Source organism: Geotrypetes seraphini, chromosome 5 (genome assembly GCF_902459505.1).
Source record: "Geotrypetes seraphini chromosome 5, aGeoSer1.1, whole genome shotgun sequence".
In the NCBI taxonomy this organism is placed as follows: Eukaryota; Metazoa; Chordata; class Amphibia; order Gymnophiona; family Dermophiidae; genus Geotrypetes; species Geotrypetes seraphini.
The window spans coordinates 197,247,611-197,270,102 of NC_047088.1; the positions used below are offsets into that span (position 1 = coordinate 197,247,611).

At 43.1% G+C, this 22,492-nt stretch overlaps 1 protein-coding gene across 11 annotated transcripts in view; it reads left to right on the forward strand.

The window, feature by feature from the left end:
* Positions 1–22,492, forward strand: part of ATF2 (activating transcription factor 2) — a 185,134-nt gene that overhangs the window by 87,375 nt on the left and 75,267 nt on the right. For all 11 annotated transcript variants that reach the window (XR_004539519.1, XM_033945185.1, XM_033945189.1 and 8 more), the window contains one exon: positions 18,297–18,475. Coding sequence is in view for 10 of the 11 variants with exons in the window: in XM_033945185.1 (XP_033801076.1) it covers positions 18,297–18,475 (179 nt within the window). In the remaining variant the exon portion in view is untranslated. The remainder of the gene's footprint in view (positions 1–18,296; positions 18,476–22,492) is intronic.

Below are 22,492 nucleotides of genomic sequence, written 5' to 3' on the forward strand. Positions count from 1 at the left end.
TCCATTTCCCTGTGCAGCAGCAGCAGCATTTCCCTCCCCTCCCCACCCCACTTGTCTGTGCAGCAGCAGCATTTCCCTCCCACCCTTCCCTGTGCAGCAGCAGCATTTCCCTCCTCCCCCCACTTCCCTATGCAGCAGCATTCCTACATTCCCCCCCCTCCATTTCCCTGTGCAGCAGCAGCATTTCCTTCCCCTCCCCCACCCCACTTCCCTGTGCAGCAGCAGCATTTCCCTTCTCCCCCCACTTCCCTATGCAGCAGCAGCATTTCCCTCCCTCCCCCCTCCATTTCCCTGTGCAGCAGCATTTCTCTCCCCTTCCCCCACACCACTTGCTTGTGTAGCAGCATGTTTGTTTCTCGCCGGCTACCTTACCCTTTCCAATCCCTGCCTGCGTCGCACGACACCCTCCTTCGCCACCACCGTTGACATGCCTGCATGCGCCGGAAGCCTGAAGACATCGGAAGCCGGAGCGCATGCGGCAAGTTTCACCCTGGGCAGTTTCACCCTGAGTGCAGCGGCAATCGGGGTGGTGAGGATGCAGTTCAGGAGACTGGGAAGGTGTTGGCGGGCGGCGGCGGGGGCCTCCTCCTGCAGGCGCTCGTGTCTCAGGGGTCCCGGCTCATCCCGGCAGGGAGAGAGCTTGCCTGCGCTTCCTCGAGCAGCAGCAGTTGGTGAGTGAGGGTGGGAGGAGGAGAGTGGCCAGAGTATTCCCTGCCGCCAGGTTCTTAAATAGAATCCGGCCACGTATCAGAAAACACTGCGGCAGGGAACACGAAACCCTAAGTGCGCATGCGCGCTTAGAATTTTATTATATAGGATGGTTAAATTGTCTTTTCTTTAATATTTCTGGGCAATAGACCATAGAAGTCCGCCCGGTACTATCTTTAGGTTAATACTGCTGGAGTTGCCATTAAAGCACACTCCAGTCTATCCTAACCATCCTGTCATTAGAGTTTCTATCAAAGCCCTCCCAGTCCCTAGCTCATCCTAAACCAAATCAGAGTATATGGGACACAGACCGTGCAGGATTGCCCACTACCAGCCCTAGTTTGTTTTATACCATTCATTTTCTAATTAGAGATCCTCTGTTTTCATCCCAAATTTTTTTGAATTCTGTCACTTTTTCATCTCCACCACCTCCCTTGGGAGGGCATTTCAGTCATCTACCACCCTCTCCATGAAAAATAATTTCCTAATGTTACTCCTAAGTCTGCCACCCCACAACCTCAATTCATGCCCCTTTAGTTTTACCAATTTCCTGGAAAATATTTGTTTCTATATTAATACCTTTCAAGTATTTAAACATCTGTATCATATCTCCCCTGTCTCTCCTCTCCTCTAGAGTATACATATTCAGGTCTTCCAATATCTTCTTGTACATCTTTTGGCGCAAGCCCCATATCATTTTTGTTGCTTTTCTCTGGACCACTTCAAGTCTTTTTACATCCTTAGCCAGATACGATCTCCAAAACTGAACACAGTACTCCAGGTGAGGCTTCACCAACGACCTGTACAAGGGCATCAACACCTCTTTTCTTCTGCTGGTTATGCCTCTTTCTATACAGCCCAGCATCTTTCTAGTTATAGCCACCGCCTTGTCACACTATTTCATTGTCCTCAGATCCTCAGATACTATCACCCCAAGATCCCTCTCCCTGTCTGTGCATATCAGCTTCTCACCTACTCCCCAAGTGCATCACTTTACATTTTGCATTGAATTTTAGTTGCCAAACATTAGACCATTTTAACTTTGCAGATCCTTTTTCATGTTTTCCACTTCCTCTAGGACAGGGATCTCAAAGTCACTCCTTGAGGGCTGCAATCCATTCAGGTTTTCAGGATTTCCCCAGTGAATATGCATTGAAAGCAGTGCATAAAACCTGACTGGATTGCGGCCCTTAAGGAGGGACTTTGAGACCCCTGCTCTAGGGTGTCCACTCTGTTACTAAACTTGGTATCATCTGCAAAAAGGCAAACCTTACCTTCTAGCCCTTCAGCAACATCGCTCATAAATATATTGAACAGAATCAGCCCCAACACTGATCTTTGAGGCACTCCACTACTCACCTTCCTTCCTCCGAGCAAATTCCATTAACCACCCCTTGGCTTCTGTCCATTAACCAGTTTCTAATACAGTTCAACACTTTGGATCCTAAATTTTGCCCATCAAATTTATTCAAGAGCCTCAACGCAAAACTATGTCATAAGCTTTGCTGAAATCTAAGTAAATTACATCTAGCGCACAATCTAGATCCTATTCTCTGGTCACCCAGTCAAAGAATTCAATCAGATTTGTTTGGCACGATTTATCTTTAGTAAAGCCATGTTGCCTTGGATCTTATAACCCATTGGATTCTAGGAATTTCACTACCCTAGAACACTCAAGACATTCCAGGACCGTCTCTTCCAACAGGTAGTCCTTACATATCTATACCTGACCAAACAAGAGGTCACAGGATTTCAGCCTCTCTGCATGGAAGCAATAAAGATTTGGAATTGGGCAATAGTTTGTAACATACTTCTTCAGAGCAGTTTACTTAGCAGGGAAGCGGAATGTCTTGGCAGAGAAACTGAGCAGACTCCTTCAGCTTTGCAAATAGTCTCTCAGCCCATCTGTCTTACATCAGATTTTCTTCAAATGGTGGACACCGGACATAGATCTCTTTGTTTTCTCATACAACAACAAACTTCCACAGTTCCTCTCCAGACTCTATACTCCTAATTGCATCGCATTGGATGCCTTCCTCATTCATTGGGAGGACAGGTGCACATTTCCTCTGATTCCTCTCATCAGGAAAACTACTCAAGCTTCTCCAAGATCGAGGCACCATGGTCCTCAGAGCACCACTTTGGCCACACCAGGTTTAGTTTCTTCTCCTCCTAGAGCTCTCGGCCAAGAAACCCTCGAAGTTACATCCATTCCCAACGTTACTGATTCAAACCAAGGGATCCCTCCTTTACCCTAATCCTCACTCGTTAGCACTAGCAGCATGGTTCCTTTCACCGAACAAGTAAATGTTTTCTGCTTCTTGGCTTCAGTATCTTCTGTTATTGACGCATCTAGAAAAACCTCCACTCAGCATTTCTACTGCTTCAGATAGATGTGATTATCTTCCTGGTGTACATCACATTTTCTAAACTCCATTACACTTCTAAAAAATCGTAAACAATCCCTAACATCAGTAACCAACTAGACCGGTAGCATCCATTCCATTCTTCGTAAAAATAATGGAAGATTTAGCACATACCCAGTTGATGGACTACCTTGATCAGTTCTCTCTACTACATGAAACCCAGTCTGGCTTCAGACCTCTGTTTAGCACCGAGACGGTGATTGCGGCACCCCTAGATTACTTACGCATCTTATTCAGCAAGGGCCTTAATGCCCTAATCATGCAATTTGACATGAGCTCGGCCTTCGACTTGGTGGATCATGAGAAATTGCTACAATGCTTAGACGCAATCGGCATCAGAGGAGAGGTATTTAACTGGTTTCGAGGATTCCTTACATCCCGCACCTATCAAGTACGTTTCAATTACAACCTCTCTAAAACATGGAGAAACCCATCTGGCGTTCCACAGGGGTCTCCATTATCCCCACTGCTCTTCAACATCTACATATCATCAATAGGCGTGCAGCTGGCCCAGCGGGGTATAAAATTATTCAGTTACGCAAATGACTTTACAATCATTATCCCGTTCAATACTTCTCCCTCTGAAACCACCCCCATGGCAACAGAAGCACTAAACCTGATGGAACAATGGACCACAGAATTCAGACTGAAGCTTAATTCAGATAAAACTAAATTCTTCATAGCTTCGCCACACCCACCTGTCACCACAACACCACTACGCATCAACAATCTCAGCTACCCTATTCAACCTACAATGAAGGTTCTGGGGGTAATACTAGACCAAGGTCTAATCATGAAAGACCATGTAGACTCCCTAGTCAGAAAGGGGTTTTTTACTCTCTGGAAACTTAGATCCATTAGAGCATACTTCGACGCTTCATCATTCAGAATTCTGGTACAATCCCTAATACTAAGCCATCTTGATTATTGTAACATTGCCCATCTGGCAATCTCCCATAAGAAAATGCAGAGACTACACCTGATACAAAATGCGGCAGTCAGGTTGATCTTTGGGTTGAAGAAGTCCGATCACATAACCCCTTCCTACCGACTTCTACACTGGCTGCCAATGGAGACACGTGCGAAGTTCAAGCTGGGTTGTCTCTGCTTCAAGGTACTATCCGGTCTAGCCCCTAAATATATAACTGACCTCTTCTCCTTCTCAACCAACAGACATAAGAGAAGAACACACCTGAAGTTCGTTTCCCCAACGGCTAGAGGATGTAAATTTAAGAGACACCATCAACAACTTCTATCGTATCAAGCAGCCACATGGGGCAAAGACCTGGAAAAACTAATTATACACGCAAATAACTATGGTGAATTTAGGAAACATCTAAAAACATACCTGTTCTTGAAGTACCTAGGTCACGAATCTGCACAATCGACCCCATCACAATCTCACCCCCCAAATCTGATCCCATAAACTGTTAACCACTAATCTCTAACTATGAATGTTCCATTCAATTTGTAGAATCTTCTACTTCATTGTAAACCGCATTGAATCTTTCTAATTCATTGTAATTCATTCTAATTCATAGAATCTTTCTAATTCATTGTAAACTGCATAGAACTTCACGGTCCTGCGGTATATAAACTGTTGTTATTATTATTATTATTATTATTATTATTATTATGTCCACTTCCATCCATACTGGACTACCTTCTGAAAACCAATTCAGTTAGAGTTCATCTAAATGCTGAAGGACACATGCTATCAGTGCGTTTCACTCTCCCTTGGACAAAAAAAGCTCTTAACTATTCATCCCTTGGTAGCCCGTTTAATGAAAGGCCTATTCCACATGAAGCCACCTATCAAGCCTTCATCCGTTGCTTAGGATCTTAATTAGTACTATCTGTTCTAATGAAGTTTCCCTTTGAGCCGCATGCATCTTGCTCTCTCAAGCTTTTCACTTGGAAAGTCGCTTTCTTCATTGCTCCCACTGTACGCCAAATGAGTGAACTTCAAGCTCTTGTGTCTGATCCTCCCTACACAAGATTCTGCCATGAGAAAGTAGTGCTTCCAAACTCATCCAAAATTCCTACCTCAGAATTCCACCTCGACCAGTCCACAGATCTGCCTGTTTTCTTTCCAAAATTGCATTTGCATCCTGGAGAAGCAGCTCTTCACATCTTGGATGGCAAATGTACTCACAAAGGATCATCCCAGCTTTTTGTGGCATTTGAGCCTAATAGACTATGAGCTCCTGTTACCATCTCCACATGGCTAGCAGACTGTATCTCCTTCACATATACTCAGGCAAGGCTAACGCTTCATGGCCGTGTGATAGCCCATAATGTGATTGGCCCATTTCCTTCCTGCATCTGTTGAGGACATCTGCAAATCAGCTACTTGGTCCTCAGTCTCTATACCTTTACTTCTCACTACTGTTTGGAACAAAGCTCCAGAAGAGATAGTTGGTTTGAACAAACAGTTCTGCAAAATCTTTTGTCCAGCTGAGCGCCAACTTTCCCTCCAACTCGCTTGGATTTTGCCAGGCTCATATTTATTTATCCATTATCATTCTCCAGCATCATGTTCTTGGCAGCTTGGGAGTCCTATATGTGCTTGTCCTTGGAGAAAACAAAGATACTTACCTGTAGCATGTGTTCTCCTAGGATAGCAGGTATATATCCTCACAACCTGCCCACCTCCCCTAGTTGTCTTCTTAGCTTTGGTACTGAATTGATGGTTCCACAAGCCAAAGTCGGGCAGGATGGCACCAGAATGTGCATGGTATGGGCACTGCTTAAGATTTAAAGTGACAGTGCACTTGGTAAAGTCTGTACATTATTCCTTAGATCAGTGGTTCCCAACCCTGTCCTGGAGGAACACCAGACCAATTGGGTTTTCAGGCTAGCCCTAATGAATATGCATGAAGCAAATTTGCATGCCTATCACTTCCATCATATGCAAATCTCTCTCATGCATATTCATTAGGGCTAGCCTGAAAACCCGATTGGCCTGGTGTTCCTCCAGGACAGGGTTGGGAATCACTGCCTTAGATAATGTCACCCGCATGTGAGAATATATGCCTGCTGTCCTCGGAGAACAGCTGCTATAGGTAAGTATCTTCACTACATTAGATCTTATAGTTCTAAAGAATTAAAACTGCTTTCAAATATCATTTTCATAGGAAAAAATATTGAGCATAGAGTCCAACCAAATTTCAGTTTTGGCTTCTGTGCCAGAACCAGTCCAGAATTTGGATTCAGCCATGTTTTAGTTTTGGCCAAAAATGCCAGTGTATTTTAAGCTGAAATTGAAACTCTTTCCCCCACCCCAGACATAAACAGGGACTACTCTCCCCTCCATCTCCCCCCCATCTGAAATTGCTTCCCTCCCTGGCCCTACCTTAGAACTACTGGTAGTCTAGTGGCTTAGGGCTGAAATGATCCCCAGTCACTCCTGCCCCACTTTCAAAATGGCTGCCACATCCTACCACTACAATTTTGCAAGACTGCCACTGGAGAACCCAGCAACAATTTTGAGATTGAATCCTGCATGACAGGAGCAACTAGGATCACTCCTGCCCAGTCTAGGCCAATAGATTACCATGATTTCTAAGACATGCAGATTTATAAGAGGTTATTCCCCATTCCTAAGCGTTTTATGCACAGAAATGCATTGTGAAATTATTTCCTTAATCTATTAGTTTTTATGTCTGTATTTTAGATATTGTCATGTTACATTTGTTGTAATCTGCCTTGCGCACTTTTATGCAAAGGTAGAAATAAATTGAAATATTCATGGATTCCAGTTCAGTCTTGCATTTGTTGTCACTGTTACTGCATGGATAATGGCCTTTCTTTGACGGAATTGTCTTCTACTTCGGCAATAAACATATATAATTCTTTACTTCATTTTTATAATTTCCTTTTCTATGTCTTGTTTAATAATGCACAATTCTAGACTTAGGGGTATGTTAACTAAAGCACAGTAAGTTTTTGCACCTACTGCACATTAAGGGGGCAATTCTATACCCTAGATGCCTAACATTTATGGACATAAACATATATACCAGCATGCTACTTATGCGCTATTCTGCAAATACCTACTTAGCTTACATAAAGTATATTTTCAAGGGAGTGTATGCAGGAGCAGAGCATGGGCAACATATAGTCAGGGCTCCCACTTAACAGGCGTAACAGAATACTGGTAAGTGTTGTGTATCTGCCTAGGCACTCACAATTACACCAGCTCTATGATTCGTAGAATGTTTCCACCTAAATATTATGCATGTTAGTACCTGATTATACTAGTATTCTGTAAAGGAAAATAGGTGCCTGCACATCTTTATAGGCTCCTACCGCTCCCTGTTACAGAATTGCCCCCTAATTTTTATTTATTTATTCAATTTTCTATACTGTTCTCCCAGGAGAGCTCAGAACGGTTTTCATGAATTTATTTAGGTACTCTAGCATTTTTTCTTTCTGTCCCGGTAGGCTCACAATCTATCTAATATACCTGGGGCAATGGGAGATCTGGTGACTTGTCCAGGGTTACAAGGAGCATTATGGGTTTGAACCTACAACCTCAGGGTGTTGAGTCCGCAGCTCTAACCACTGTACTGCAGTTTCAGACATAGTATGGTAAAAGGTAGCATGGCAAATATAGTTTGACAAAGATGGCAAAACAAAGTTAACAAACAATGGTAAAAATGTAATTTGACATAGCATGGCAAGCCTAGTTTGGCAAAAACATAACTAAACTAAACCTTAGGTTTGTATACCGCGCCATCTCCACAAGTGTAGAGCTCGGCACGGTTTACAGAGTTAGGATATAGGAAAGGAACAAGAAGAAAGAGAGGGACAAGGGTCCCAGAGAGCAGGAAGTGTTAGATTTTTGAAAAGAGCCAAGTTTTCAGGTGTTTGCGGAAGAATTGGAGGGAGTTTGAATTTCTGAGCGGGGATGTGAGGTTGTTCCAGAGTTCTGTGGCAAACATAGCAAACATAGTATTACAAAGCATGGCTAACATAGTATGACACAATTTAAGGTCTAGTAAATGGACAGTCTGTGTGGTAAATTCAGGAGTGTGGCAAGAATCCACATTGCATTTACTGCACCAGGCAGATGTTTACTGCACAGGCACATATTACATGTATTGGCAGATAGTACAAGTGCACCAGTGCTATCTGTTGATATTTAGTTATATTACTAGCTGATTACCCGACATTGCCTGGATATTTATTTATCCCAATCATCTGTCGTTTTCAATCATTTTTACATGTCACCCCCTTCCCACCCCATAGTATTTTTTCGGAGATAGTAAGTCATATGTATACCAAGTTTGGTTGAAATCTCTCCATGCATTTCAGAGTAATGCTGGAACATACATATATATGTACACCAGTGTTCCCTCTAAGCGGGCGGGTGTTGTGAGCAAACTTTTTTCACCGTGAGCCAAAAATATCGGGCGCCAGCAAGTTATGAGCCAACTCGCCCGATTCTCCTCTCGCCGCCCTGCCATCTGCCGTACGCCTCTTCTGATCGTGCGCTGTGACGAGAAACGTGTGCGCTGCGATGTAATATTTTGTGCGCCAGCGCACGCCAGCGCAGCTTAGCGGGAACACTGGTTCAAATGGTTTTATTTATTTCCCCAAATTTATTTTTGTTATACGCATTGAAAATATTTGATATTGCGTTTAAATCAAAATCTCAATAAACTTGAAACGAGTGCCCGTGAGATTGTGGGAGGGTTAAATACTCAAAACTTAGAAGTTTTTGCTACGCCAGCTTTCTGGTATCTTTACATACAGTGGCGTACCTAGCATATGTAACATCCGGGGCCCATCATTTTTTGGCACCCCCCCCCCATCTGTAAGAAAAACATGATTTTTAGTAACAAACCACACGTCACACATGAGTACCTAGGAAAAGGCAGCATCTTACATATTGCAGTGAGCAGTACATCAATACACCCATTGTAAAACTAAACAAGCCAGACCAGCACAGATCAATCCTACACCGTCAATCCTAACAGAAAACCATGTCTTTCGAACACACAGAACACAGAAAACACCTTCGCCTAGTAAGGAATATGTAATCACAAACTAACCCCTCCCTCTTTTACAAAACTGTAGTGTGGATTTTAGCTACGGAGGTAACAGCTCTGATGCTCATAAAATTCTGAGCATCAGAGCTGCTACCACCAAGGCTGGTGCTAAAAACGCTTCACAGTTTTGTAAAAGGGGGGATAAAATAAAAATACATAGACAAAGGTTAAATTGAACCAGCAAGAAGCTGGACTCTGCATACAATGCTTCACAGAAACAGTGACACATGTCTCCTAAAGCAATAAATAAATAGAAATTTTTTTCTACCTTTGTCTTCTGTGGTTTCTCCTTTCCTCATCTTCTTGTAACTCTCTTCCTTCCATCCACTGTCTGCCGTCTCTCTTCCCCTATATGGCATCTTCTCTCCTTCTATGCCCCTTCCAGAAACTGTATGCCTCCCCCTTCCATCTCTCCTTTCACCCCATTGGTCTGGCATCTCTCTCCTCGCCTTCCCTCTCCCACACCTCTCCTCATAGTCTGGTATCTCCCCTTCCCTGATTCTCTGGCATCTCTCTCCTTTCCTTTTCTTCCATCTTTCGTTCCCCCTCCATGCTCTCACATCTCCCCCTTCCTTTTCCCTTAGACTGGCATACCTTCCTCCTATGCTCCAAGCCCTGGCATCTCCTTTAATTCCCTCCCTCATCTTCCTTCTCCCTCCAGCTGGGTACCGCAACACTCTTCCCTGCAGCTCTGCACTTCCCCACAATTGCCATGCTTCGGTTCCTCTTCTTCCTTCCTTCCTCCCCCCCCCCCCCCCCGCGGGACCCTGCGGCACCATCAACTCTTACTCCCTCTAATGTCGGCCCTGCAGCTCCAGACTTCCTCGCACCTTCTCCCCTCCCCCTTTGGATCGCTATTATTTTAAATGTTATAGCCGCGGAGCTGTATCCATCAGTGGAGATGTCTAACCTCGGCCTGCCCCGGAACTCTTACTGCAGCAGCCGCCCGTCTAGGCAGGAACAGGAAGTCACTGTTGCAGTAAGAGTTCCGGGGCAGGCCGAGGTTAGACATCTCCACTGATGGATACAGCTCCGCGGCTATAACATTTAAAATAATAGCGATCCAAAGGGGGAGGGGAGAAGGTGCGAGGAAGTCTGGAGCTGCAGGGCCGACATTAGAGGGAGTAAGAGTTGATGGTGCCGCAGGGTCCCGCGGGGGGGGGGGGGAGGAAGGAAGGAAGAAGAGGAACCGAAGCATGGCAATTGTGGGGAAGTGCAATCCCCCCAATGCGTCCCCTTACCTTACCTCCCCTTACCTTTGCGACGCGTGTGTGCGCTGTGAAGAGAAACTTTGCGCTGCGATGTTATAGTTTGTGCGCGCGCGCAGGCCAGCGCACCTTAGCGGGAACACTGATGTACACATACACATATACATCCAATTATGTATATATAGATTTATATAACGCTTATATATCCCCAAGGGTTTACGTCGAATAGTCGGGCTCACAATCTACCTATGGTACCTGGGGCAGTGGAGGGTTAAATGACTTGACCAGAGTCATAAGGAGTGGCACTGGGATTGAACCTGCAACCTCAGGCTGCTGAGACAACAGCTCAAACCACCAAGACCACTCCTCTACTATATGCAACAAGGGCCCTCAGTACTAACCATAATAAAGTAAAAAAAAAAAAAAAAGGCAGGGAATTCTCTCTCCAGCAACTATGACCCACCTTCCCCACTCTGCAGACTAGCATGCTGTCTAAATCTCAAGCTTCTCAAGACCCCAGAAATATTAGACTCCAGGTCACACACACTGTTTCTTCAGATCTATTTGGAATACCTGAGTTTGTAAGATGTCTGGCTCCAAGCCAACAAAATTGGAGGTTACAATGGGCTCTACTCAGAGCATTGAATGCTCAAAACCGGAGTCTACAGTCTGGGCATTAACAGCCTACACTCTGGGCATTAACAGAGGAAATTATGCAAGTAAAGGATTTGCTGCACGAAAATAATGACTCCATGACTGCACTTGCTGGTGAAATAGCCACTATAAAGCTGCAACTGAACACAGTTCTGACTTGCATTGGTGTCTTAGAGGAGAGTCCAGAATTACATGGAGCAATTTAGGGAGCTGTGTCATCAGGCTAAATCTTCTATAATGCCTTGAGTTCAGTGTTTAGGACATGAATAATAGGTTGCATTGCAGCAACATACAAGTCCTTGGATTTCCCAAGGGAGAGGAAGGTTCGGATATGTCACAGTTTCTTGAGAAATGGTTGCCAGTTCTTTTGAATTTATCTTTTGAGTATACACTGGATGTGTTGCAGATCCATTGGATGCCCTCTCTGAGGCTGGGACCAGAAGTGAAGTACCCATGGCAGGTAGTCACAAAGCTTATCAGATATCCCCATGCTCTGTCTGTTTTGCAGGCAGCCAAATTGAAGGCTCCATTGAAATATAAAGGCCATGCTATTTTGATTCTTTCAGATCTCAGTGAGGCGACATAGAAACAGCGGAAGGAACTATTGGCCTGGAGGGAACCTCTTAAAAAACTGAGTGTGCAATATGGACTGTACTATCTTACGCAGCTTCTTGTGATCCTCAGCAGTATTTCAAACAATTTTGAGGACCCAGAGGCAGTGTGCACATTCATGGAGAAGCAAACTGGAGCTGATATGGAAGTTAAGTGAATCTGTGACTGGTTGGTTCAGCTTCAGCTCTGGGCCCTTCATTTGGGTTGATCTGATATTGGATTATTTGGATGAAACTTTTGTTTGGTTTCAAAAGAGGGAATATTGTTAGGTACTGTATGAGTATGGGGTTAGGACATTCTGAGTGCTTAGGATATATGAGGTGACTTTGGGTGACAGGGTGGGAATCTGTGGTGCTATCTGAGCATGCTCTCTCAGGCATGGGGCAATAGCTTAACTGTGAGCAGCCTGTTGCTGCTTTGTTTTTCAGTGTTCCATAAAGATTCGCACAAAACTTGGATCATTTCTAGCAGAATGCTGTGGTGTATTTGCGATATGGTTTTTGTGCTGCTATTTTCTGTCACCATGCCATTTCTGAATATTTTAGTTAATACAATATTATTAGTATTATTTTACTACTTCTATTATGGTTTGTAATATTCTCTTCTGTTACATCCTTTCCAGATTCAGCACACTAGGTGTTCAATCCCTTCCTGCAATCCGGGAGTTGCAGAAATCCTCACAATTTTCTGAGCACATGCTCCTCCCACCTTAGAGAGTGAGTTAGAGCCCCCTGCAGTTTCAGTTTCTGCTAACAATTTGTGCAGAAGTTGTCTGCTCTGCTCTACTTCTTTTTTTTTTTTTGCTTAAGTTCATTTTTTTGGTGGCTTGAGTGCCGTGAAACCCCCTTCCTGGTGGTCTTCTGTCAGAGAAAAAAGGGTGCAGTCCCGTGGAGCCCAAACTGCTGCTTCACAGAGAAACTTCGGTGGATCTGTGGAGCCAGCCTTCTGTGTGCCACCCTTTTCAGACTCGTGGTCCATTCCCCTGGAAGTTTGCTTGCCCTTGTCAGGGGTTTAAGCGCAGGATGTATGCATCTTCAGTAAAAGACCCTCCGGGTTTGAGGACGCAGGCTGCGTTTCCCACCCCCGGTCGTGTGGAGTGGTTTTGTGGGGGCGGAGGTTATAGTCTAAGTCCATCCGAATGGCAGTCTGAAGATCTTCAAATTAGGTCATTTGGAACAGTTTATGAGGTGGAAAATCCTTTCCTCCATTCAGCTGCAGTTTAAAAGCTGATAGGAGGCACTACACAGACTGTGAGTACATCTCCATTATTTCATATGGGAGCTTCGGGGGTGGTCTGTGGAAGTCTCCCATCTCCCCAAACTCCAAATCGCTATTTTTTATTTTTGGATTTTGTTTATTTTTGCCATTTTTGGTGCGAATTTGCTGACAGTAGCAATCTTGAATTTTTATCAGTCATTTTTCAAAGTTTTATTTCTGCTCAAAACCCCTCGATTTGATTAAAAATCATTTGGGATGGACTCCTCAGCCCCTAATCTGTCAAATATGTGCATTGATTGTGCTGGATCAGTGACTGTGTACTGCGTGCCGCAGCATACTGGGGGAAGGGGTGGGATCTTTGAGCTTCAACTCCTCCAGGGCTGGTGAGGCTGACCTGTGTCCATGATTTCAGGAAAGTCTTGCCCAGAGAGACCCTGGCGGCTAGACAATCCATATGGTTCTTGTTCCTAAAATTGTGTTCCAAATGCTGCCAATGCTTTCCCTCCAATTTATAATAAGTTGGAAAAGTAACTGAGTCATATCTCGTGGCAGGGTAGATCCCCTAGAATTGCTTTTAATAAACTTAAGAAAGGTTTTGCAAAGAGAATATCACTTATCAAATAAAAGGTACTACCAGTGGCTTCAATTGTGACACACTCTGCAGCAGTGTTTCTCAACACGTGGTACGCGTACCCTTGGGGGTATGCAAGCCGCTTGTTTGGGTGTATGCGCTGCCGCGGATATTGCCTGCCTGCCCGCCCGCCTATCTGCTGAAGCCGCCGTCAGAGATCCCTCCTTCCTGCCCACCCATCCGCTGGAGCCGGTGCCATGGATCCCTCCTTCCTGCCAGTCCTCCCTCCGCTAAAGCCACTGCCAGGGATCCCTCCTTCCTGCCCGTCAGAGGAAAGCCTTCTGGGGGGAGGGGAGCGGCGTTCCCAGTTATCTCCTTCAGCAGCACTTGTTGGGGAGGACATGCAGGCAGCAGTTGACATGCACATAGCTGACCCGGAAACCTTCGCTCCGACGTTAGAGTTGACGTCGGAGGGAAAGCTTGTGGGTCAGCCACGTGCAGTGTGTGAACCGCTCCCTGCACGTCCCTCCAACAAGTGCCGCTCAAGGCAGGAGACAGTTCAACTCGAACAAGGGGACATGATCTGGGACAAAAGGAGAAAGGGGTGGGAGAAGGAACACGTTGGGACATGGGAGAGGCACAATTTTGGGAGAAAGGCTGGAAGGCAGGGAGGGGCATGAACTCGACACAGAAGGAAGGGAGGAAGGAGGCACTAACTTGGGACATAAGAGGAAGAGAATAGAAAGGGAGAATTGTTGGGTGTGGGAGTGAGAGGGAAAGAGATGGTGTACATGGGGAAAAGAAGAAAGGAAAATTGGGCATAGAGAGAGGAGTGAGGTGGAAATGCATGGGGAATAGAAGGATGAGAGGGAGAAATGTTGGATATGGTGGTAGAGAGGGACAGATTAAAGGGGATGCAAGGGGGAGGAATGCTGGACATAGTGATGGAGGGAGAAATGTAGCATTGTGCTGGAGAGGGGTGATAGAAGGAAAAATGGGCATGGGGCTGGTGGGCAGTGGTGAAAAATGCTGCACATGATCCAGGGGATGAGAGAGGGAGAAATGTTGGATGTGACAGTAGAGGGAGTGGGAGAGATACCTGGATCTCTTAAGATAGATGGACAGAGAGAAAGAGGGAGACAAGTTGCCAATAGCAGTGGAGGAGAGAGGAAGAAAAGTTGGTCTCATGGAGGACTAGAGAGATGTTGGTTGGGGAAGGGAATGAGGTCCGGAGGAGAGGAAGCATGCAGGAGGCAGAAAGAAAGAAATATTGGATACACAGAAGGAAGTGCAACCAGAGACTCATGAAATCACCAGACAACAAAGGTAGGAAAAATGATTCTATTTTCAATTTAGTGATCGAAATGTGTCAGTTTTGAGAATTTATATCTGCTGTCTATATTTTGCACTATATTTTTCTATTTTTCTAAAGTTGTTACTGAGGCGACATTGCATATTTTACAGTCATCTGCGTTGACCTCTTTGATAATTACCATTTTCTGAGCATAGTGTGCTTTGTTTTTTTTTTTTCATTTTGTGTTTTCCATTATGTATTAATAAGATTATATTGTGTGTATATGGTTGGAAGAAATTGCATTACAATTAATACCATTATTTTGGGGGTGGGGTCAAGGGCAGAGCCTGAGCGGGTCTGGTGCGGAACTTGGGTGGGAGTACTGGTTGATATTTGTTAGGATTATGGGATACTTGGCTTGAAAAAGTTGAGAAACACTGCTCTACAGCTTAGCATGCTCCTCTTTTCTGATTTGGAAGAGACTTGGCCTTTGGATTAATGAGTGGCTGCACTGCCACATTTTGGCTTTAATTTTTACAAGATGCTTAAGGTTTCGTGAGCCTGTAATTAAAACTAATTGAATATTGTTGGGAGCAGGAGTTTTAGTGTTGAGCTTGATGTGCAAAAGTGGAGGAAAATCTGTTCTCCGCTCAAATAGCATCTTTGTCTTCATCATTACGACAGTCCAGCTATGATTCTTCATAACGCTTATTGAACACCTTATAAATCGTCCTGTTTGGATAAAAACATCAGTAGCCATTGTTGGACATGTCAAGAGGCTCTTGAAACTTACAAACGTGTCTTGTACTCTTGTCCTCATTTACAGCCCTTTTGGAAGGTATAGAATTTCACAATTATTGCAAGCCTTAGTTATTGTCTTCTGATTTGGAAATCCATGGATCTGGAAAGTTTACTGCTGACAAGTCAGGACCAGTTGTTTGATTGTTTGATGACCATTATGCTTAAGTTGATTTTAACTAATTGGAAGAATAAATCGGTATTAACTGAGGTTCAGTGGCAGAGAATAGAATGTCTTGAGTGAGAGTATAGAAGCATCACAAGTGGGAATTGTTGGATAATTATATATCTGGGACATAATATTTTATACAACAGATTCTGTTACAGTATTTGGTTGTTTTGTTATATGTTGAAATTACTTTTGTTAAAATTGGATAAAGAAATTTAAACTCAAGGCTTCTCCCCCCAAGATAACATCATCCCCCCATTCTTAGATCCTCCCCCCCCCCTCCACACACACACATTGTCACAACCCCAGTCTAAAGGCTAAGCTTGTGCCAGGTAAAGCTCCTCAAAACCCAGGCCTTATCCTGAAAAGGGCTGATCACTGTAACAGGTTGAACTCCGACAGACAAATAGGGTCTGAGTTCCCATTGAAACATCAGTTTACAGAACCCCGGGGAGGGGAAGATGAGTGGGAGAACAGCCTGGAGCAGCGGGAGGTGCCTTACACAAAAGGACAGCCTAAGAGTCAGGCTCAGAGCTCAGCTAATGAACCACTGCTGGGGCCAATTAGGGCTAATCAGAAAGCCCAGCAGAAGCAACAGGTTGTTCCTCCCCCTCAAGGTTAGGGCATGTCCAGCTCAGGGCTTTAGAGGCTGTGCTTAGGAAGAACAAGTCAGTCTGCCCTGGGTCAGCCCAGGAAGGAGGCTCGAGTGACTGGGCTCCTGAATCCTCACTGTGTCAGGATGTTGAAATGCTTGAGGCATCCACTGTCCCTGAGGCAAACCAGCCAGCCAGCCAGGACGCCATAGAACCTATGGATACTTCCCTGGAACCAGAGGACATACACATGGATCAGAGCTAAGTTGGATTTCCTTGCTGTTTGTTTGCTTTTGGAATCTAGTTTTCTTTTGGGGCTGTCTGGAAGCACAAGGCAAGTGCAGACAGCGTGAGCAGTGCTGGGCTCACTGCTGCAGCTGTGCCTTATTTTGGGGACAGAGAAGAAAGTGTTTATTTTGAACCTTTTGACTTTTGCCTTTTTCTATTTTGAGAGGACTTTGTGAATGACTGTGTAATAGGGGTAGTAGCGTGGGGAGAATCCACGTAAGATCCTCAGGGCGGGATTGTGGAGCCAATTTTTTGGCAAGCTTTAATTAAGTGGATTCTGCTACTCCCCTCCCCCACCAGCTGTTTGTGAAGTTGGTTGGGGAAGGCCTGTTAAAGACCAGGCCTAGGCAGCACGTTCTGAGAGTGTTTGCAAACCATTGGGAATAACCAGGGAAAAGGCTGGGTGTTCTGGTAGCCGTATTTTGCCTTCTTTGATTGTGGGACTGTTAGGGCAAGGCTACAATAGAACCAATTTTGAACTTACCTGCACGAAAGGTGGGGGCTGTATTTTTTTTGTATGCCCAAATTTTCTGTTTATGATTGTTTTTGAATTCGTAGCCCAAATTGGGACAATTTACTATTTGAGGGAAATAAAGTTGGACTCAGTTTTGTTAAAAGCTTTATTGTTCCTGCCATGTTTTTGTTTCACTCATAAGAACCAGCAGGACCTTCAACCTCTTTTGAAGGCATGGCAGAACTCGGTCTTTGCTGAGCCCTGGTCGGGAGCCGTTTGCAAATCCCGGCACCGGCAGGCTCACAACATGCACACACTTACAATAGCGATCCCTGGTAGTCTAGTGTTCTTATTTGGCATACTGACTCTTTGTACGTAGTAGTACTGTGAGTATTGCTAGAGGTTCAGAGTCACCATTTTGGGACCTGGTATAGGGCAGAAACATTAGGGGATCACACCTTCTCTTACACTAAACTACCAGAGGTTGTTTTGATAATATAGGGGGGTTGAGTTATGGGGAAGGGTTTTATCTTGGGGGAGAGATTTAACTTGGGGGTGGAGAAAGACAAAATCGGGGAGGGGATGGTGACTGCATCAGGTGTCAGCCTAAAGAGCAGGAAGGGAGGACCTGGTTATCAGAGAGATTTCCTGGCCACATTGTTTTATTTTTTAACTTTGGTATGGCCAGGTACAGTGCTACCTAACTGCCAGTAAAGTGACTGCGCTTAGTGCAGCCTTTTGAAGTGGCACCAAGGACACCCATGCTTAACAGCAGTCCTGACCACTAGTGTGTACAATGTCCCTCGTGCTGTCAATTCTGGCAGTACCCCATTTCTGCCCAGATCCTACTCCTACATATGCCAAGCAGCTAATATGAAATGTTACCATGTTAGCTAGTTTTACCATTTGGTAATTATTAGTGCAGATACACACTGACTACCGCATGCCAACACCCACAATAACTGCTTAGCAAGGTTTAGTGAACACTCTTCTTTGTTTTATACATAACAAATGTTTCATCTAATAAAATACAGATTTGGCTTCTAGTAGTACAGCAACTGTTTCAGGCCATAAGAGTTCTTAAACACATAAATGTTGAGATAGGTAACACTTTTGCAGTCATGAACTAAGATATAAATGGTCTTCATATGGAATACAGAGTTATCGTTCTGCCCAGTATATGTCTTACCACTATAGATACACAACTGAAATGACAGATTTTTTTTATTGATTTTTTTTCATTTTAGGAAGTACAATTGCAGAAGAATGCACAACCCACATCTACTATAGTCCGACCAGCATCATTACAGGTTCCTAATGTGTTGCTTACAAGTTCTGATTCAAGTGTAATTATTCAGCAAGCTGTACCTTCACCAACTTCAAGCACTGTCATCACCCAAGCTCCGTCCTCCAACAGACCAATAGTGTGAGTAAAGCATTGCATTTTGAAATAACTGTAATACTAAGTAGTTCATTCAGAATTTAGAATAAACAAAATAATTTCTTTTTTCTGATTTTTCATTTCACTTCTAATGTGGGATGTGTTGACTTTTTTCATCAGTAACAGATTTAACAGTGCTAGTGTTTTCAGTAATCAGTTCTTATACCTTCTTGATATATTTAGCAAATTTACTAAACTATGTTAGGTGTTTAATGACCATGTAACAGCACACATTAATTGTCGAGTTAAACAGGGGGCATAGAATTGATAGGGACTAACTTTCACTGTTAACACAGGTATTATTACCATATTTGAACTGCTAATGTGGCATATAGGTACCATTGTAGCAGAGCTGGTTCTTCCCAGAGGGGTTGATTTTGGTCCAAGGGCCAACCCTTTCAAAGGGACCGCCATGACAGTCAGGAGCCTGAACAGACAGAGCAGGAAATGAGGCAGCACAATGCTTTGTTTCTATGGGTAAAAAAGAGAAAAGTAGTAGGAAAATGGGCTTCTCAACTATAACTCCCAGGTCCAATGAACCATCCCGAGGCTGTATTTTAATAATCCGTAGGCCAAACTATTTTTATCTTATAATATTTTACCTTTTATTTGTTTACCTTTTGTACTTTTCCCTTTTTGTTTCTACTTTCCTATATTGATTTGTATTTCACATCCCCTTTTACCTAGTGTTATGAGTATGTTAAATTAAACTTCAATCCCTAATGTTATTATATAAAAATTTTGTATTGTATTGTTTCCCACCAAATGTAATTTTAAACTGTTCATCGCTTAGAAATATGATTAAGCGATTAATAAAAAAACCCCATTAAACTTGAAACTTGTATTACTAGGAGAACTGAGGGATCAAGTTACAGCATTTCCTTTGGTGCTAAAAATAACTCTTTAGCTCAGCACAATGGCAACTGCCCCTAACCTGGCAAAGGGAAGAGCAAGAAGCACTTGTGGCGAAGTTCCATCTTCAGATTGGGACAAGATGCGGTTACCTCCATTCCTCTCAAAAGTGAGCAGAGAGCAAGTGGGGCTCCCTCAACTGTTGGGCGCTGAATCTCTGAGTCTGCAACTAGAGTGGTACAAATGGTGAGGAGAGATCTGGCATCATATTTACCCTACAGCCCAGTTACAATTTCAGATAAGTTGGAGATGCAGAGAAGTGCTGCCCAATTCACGATTCGAATCAATTCACCAATTCACTTCGGGTGAATCGATTCGAATCGATTTACCACGACAAAAAATCAACCTCTCAATTCGTTCACTGACCCTCCCCCCCTCGCTCCTAAAGCAGGAGCGGCAGTGCTGCCTCTTGCTGGCCTGCCGCTCCTACTTTAGAGGGTGAATGGGGAGGGTTGGTTGGGAAGTGGCTTCCCCACTGGTGTCCGGCTTCCCCGCATCATAGTAACATAGTAGATGACGGCAGATAAAGACCCGAATGGTCCATCCAGTCTGCCCAACCTGATTCAATTAAAATTTTTTTTAAAAATTTTTTCTTCTTAGCTATTTCTGGGCAAGAATCCAAAGCTTTACCCAGTACTGTGCTTGAGTTCCAACTGCCGAAATCTCTGTTAAGACTTACTCCAGCCCATCTACACCCTCCCAGCCATTGAAGCCCTCCCCTGCCCATCCTCCACCAAACGGCCATACACAGACACAGACCGTGCAAGTCTGCCCAGTAACTGGCCTAGTTCAATATTTAATATTATTTTCTGATTCTAAATCTTCTGTGTTCATCCCACGCTTCTTTGAACTCAGTCACAGTTTTACTCTCCACCACCTCTCTCGGGAGCGCATTCCAGGCATCCACTACCCTCTCCGTAAAGTAGAATTTCCTAACATTGCCCCTGAATCTACCACCCCTCAACCTCAAATTATGTCCTCTGGTTTTACCATTTTCCTTTCTCTGGAAAAGATTTTGTTCTACGTTAATACCCTTCAAGTATTTGAACGTCTGAATCATATCTCCCCTGTCTCTCCTTTCCTCTAGGGTATACATATTCAGGGCTTTCAGTCTCTCCTCATACGTCTTCTGGCGCAAGCCTCCTATCAGGTGGTTATCTGTGGTACATTGTTGTCACCTAAACCTCCATTAGATAGATATAAAAGCAGATTATTTGCCATAATGACTGGGATAGCCATGCAAATGGTTACTAAGAACTGGAAAAATTGGGATAGACTTAATTTCTCCTTTTGGTGGAATTCTTTGTTTATGCTATAAATATATGAAAAAAATGAATGCAGAAATTTCGTGTAATAATAAGATATTTAAATTAACATGGGGTCCATTGGCAAATTTTGTTAACACTGATTAGCTGGATTATCCCCTTATTTCCTATTTGATTTGCACATCCAGGGAGGGGGGTATTTATATTTTGTTGTATTAATTGACCAAAGGAAAGTGATGTTTATGATTGTAATTGTATGAATGTAGTAATGCACTTTGTTTTTATTCTTGAATTAGGGCGGGAGGGGGGAAATGTTTTGCAGTATTTTGTAGTATTTGTAGTATTTTGTAGTGCTGTCTTGAAGTCAATTATATGTATATTTTAATGCACTGTTTTCAAATGGAAAATTAATAAAGATTTATTAAAAAAAAAAAAAGGTAAGTTGGAGATGCAGAGTAATGATATGTAATAGGACTTTTTATTTCTTTTTGTTTAGGAATGTGTGAGGTAGGATAGACCTATTTTTATTGTAAACCACCTATATCTGCATTGGCTCGGCAGTATATCAAGTTTTAATAATTGTAAACCGTTATCCTTACTGTTTCAAGCACAATCCATATTTAACAACGATTGTTCTGAAAAATTGAAAACCTATCATCGGGACTTAAACTAATTGGGTTTGAGAGGCTAAAACAAAAGTAGAATCTTTTCTTCAATATAATGCGGCTTTAATGAAGTATAATCTATTGCTGCATAGTAAATTAGAAAATTTAGAGAATATTATTTGTAACAGAAATCTGCATTTAATAAACTTTCCTAAGTACCAAATATTTAAGAAATGATAAGGAAATATATGGTAGAAAATCTTAAGATACCAGAACTTAGTTTGCTTCAAATAGTGAGATCTTATTAGTTGCCTCTTAAATCTAAACCTATTGGTATTTCTGTGGATTTTTTTGGAGCTTGCTATTGATATTCAACAAATGGGACTAACCCCTTTTCTAGAAACATCATTTGAATTACAGTTTCTCCAGCTACCTTAATAATGACATTCACTTTGGATTCTGAATGAGATCATGTATTAAGATTGGTTTTCTTCAATATGGATTTTCTTTTTTTTGTGGGCTAAAGATATGAATTTTTTCAGATGTTACCTTATCTACCCAGAAGAGAAGACAACAGTTTCTTTTCCTACAGTACATCCTGGAGTTTTACAGATTGGGTCATCTGTAAAACTCTGTTTTTGTTATATTAACTGTGTAAATGTATTGTGAGGTTAAACGCTAAGGCCCCCTTTTATCTATGAAAACAAAAACATCGGTGGATTGTTTTCACTGTGGATCATCGGGTCTCCCCATTTTTCTTTGTTGTGCTCCCCTTTTATCTAGCCACATTAGGGTTTTTTTATCATTGGCCACTGTGGTAAAAACTCCGATATTCAGAATTCCTATGAGCATTGGAACTTTTACCGCAGTGACCAGCGATGAAATACTTTAACATATCATGATAAAAGGGGGCCTAAATCTGCATTTTATGAAAATTCTCAATTATCTTTAATTCTAACTGATGAAGTATCTGTCGTTTCTTCTGTTCCAGGTGCTATTTCTCATTCTTAGTTTGCTGGCTTAGGGTCATCGTTATTAAGTAACTAGATTAATGCTGTCTTTTTTTCTTTGTAATATTTTTATTTCCTTCTTATTGTTCCTAAATTTAACTAAATTTTCCCCTTTTATGGAGGACTTTGTGAGAGACTGGAATAGTTTGTTCTTTTTTGGGGTGGGAGGGTCCTTGTAACTTGTTATTACAAGATGAAGCTTGTAAAAGT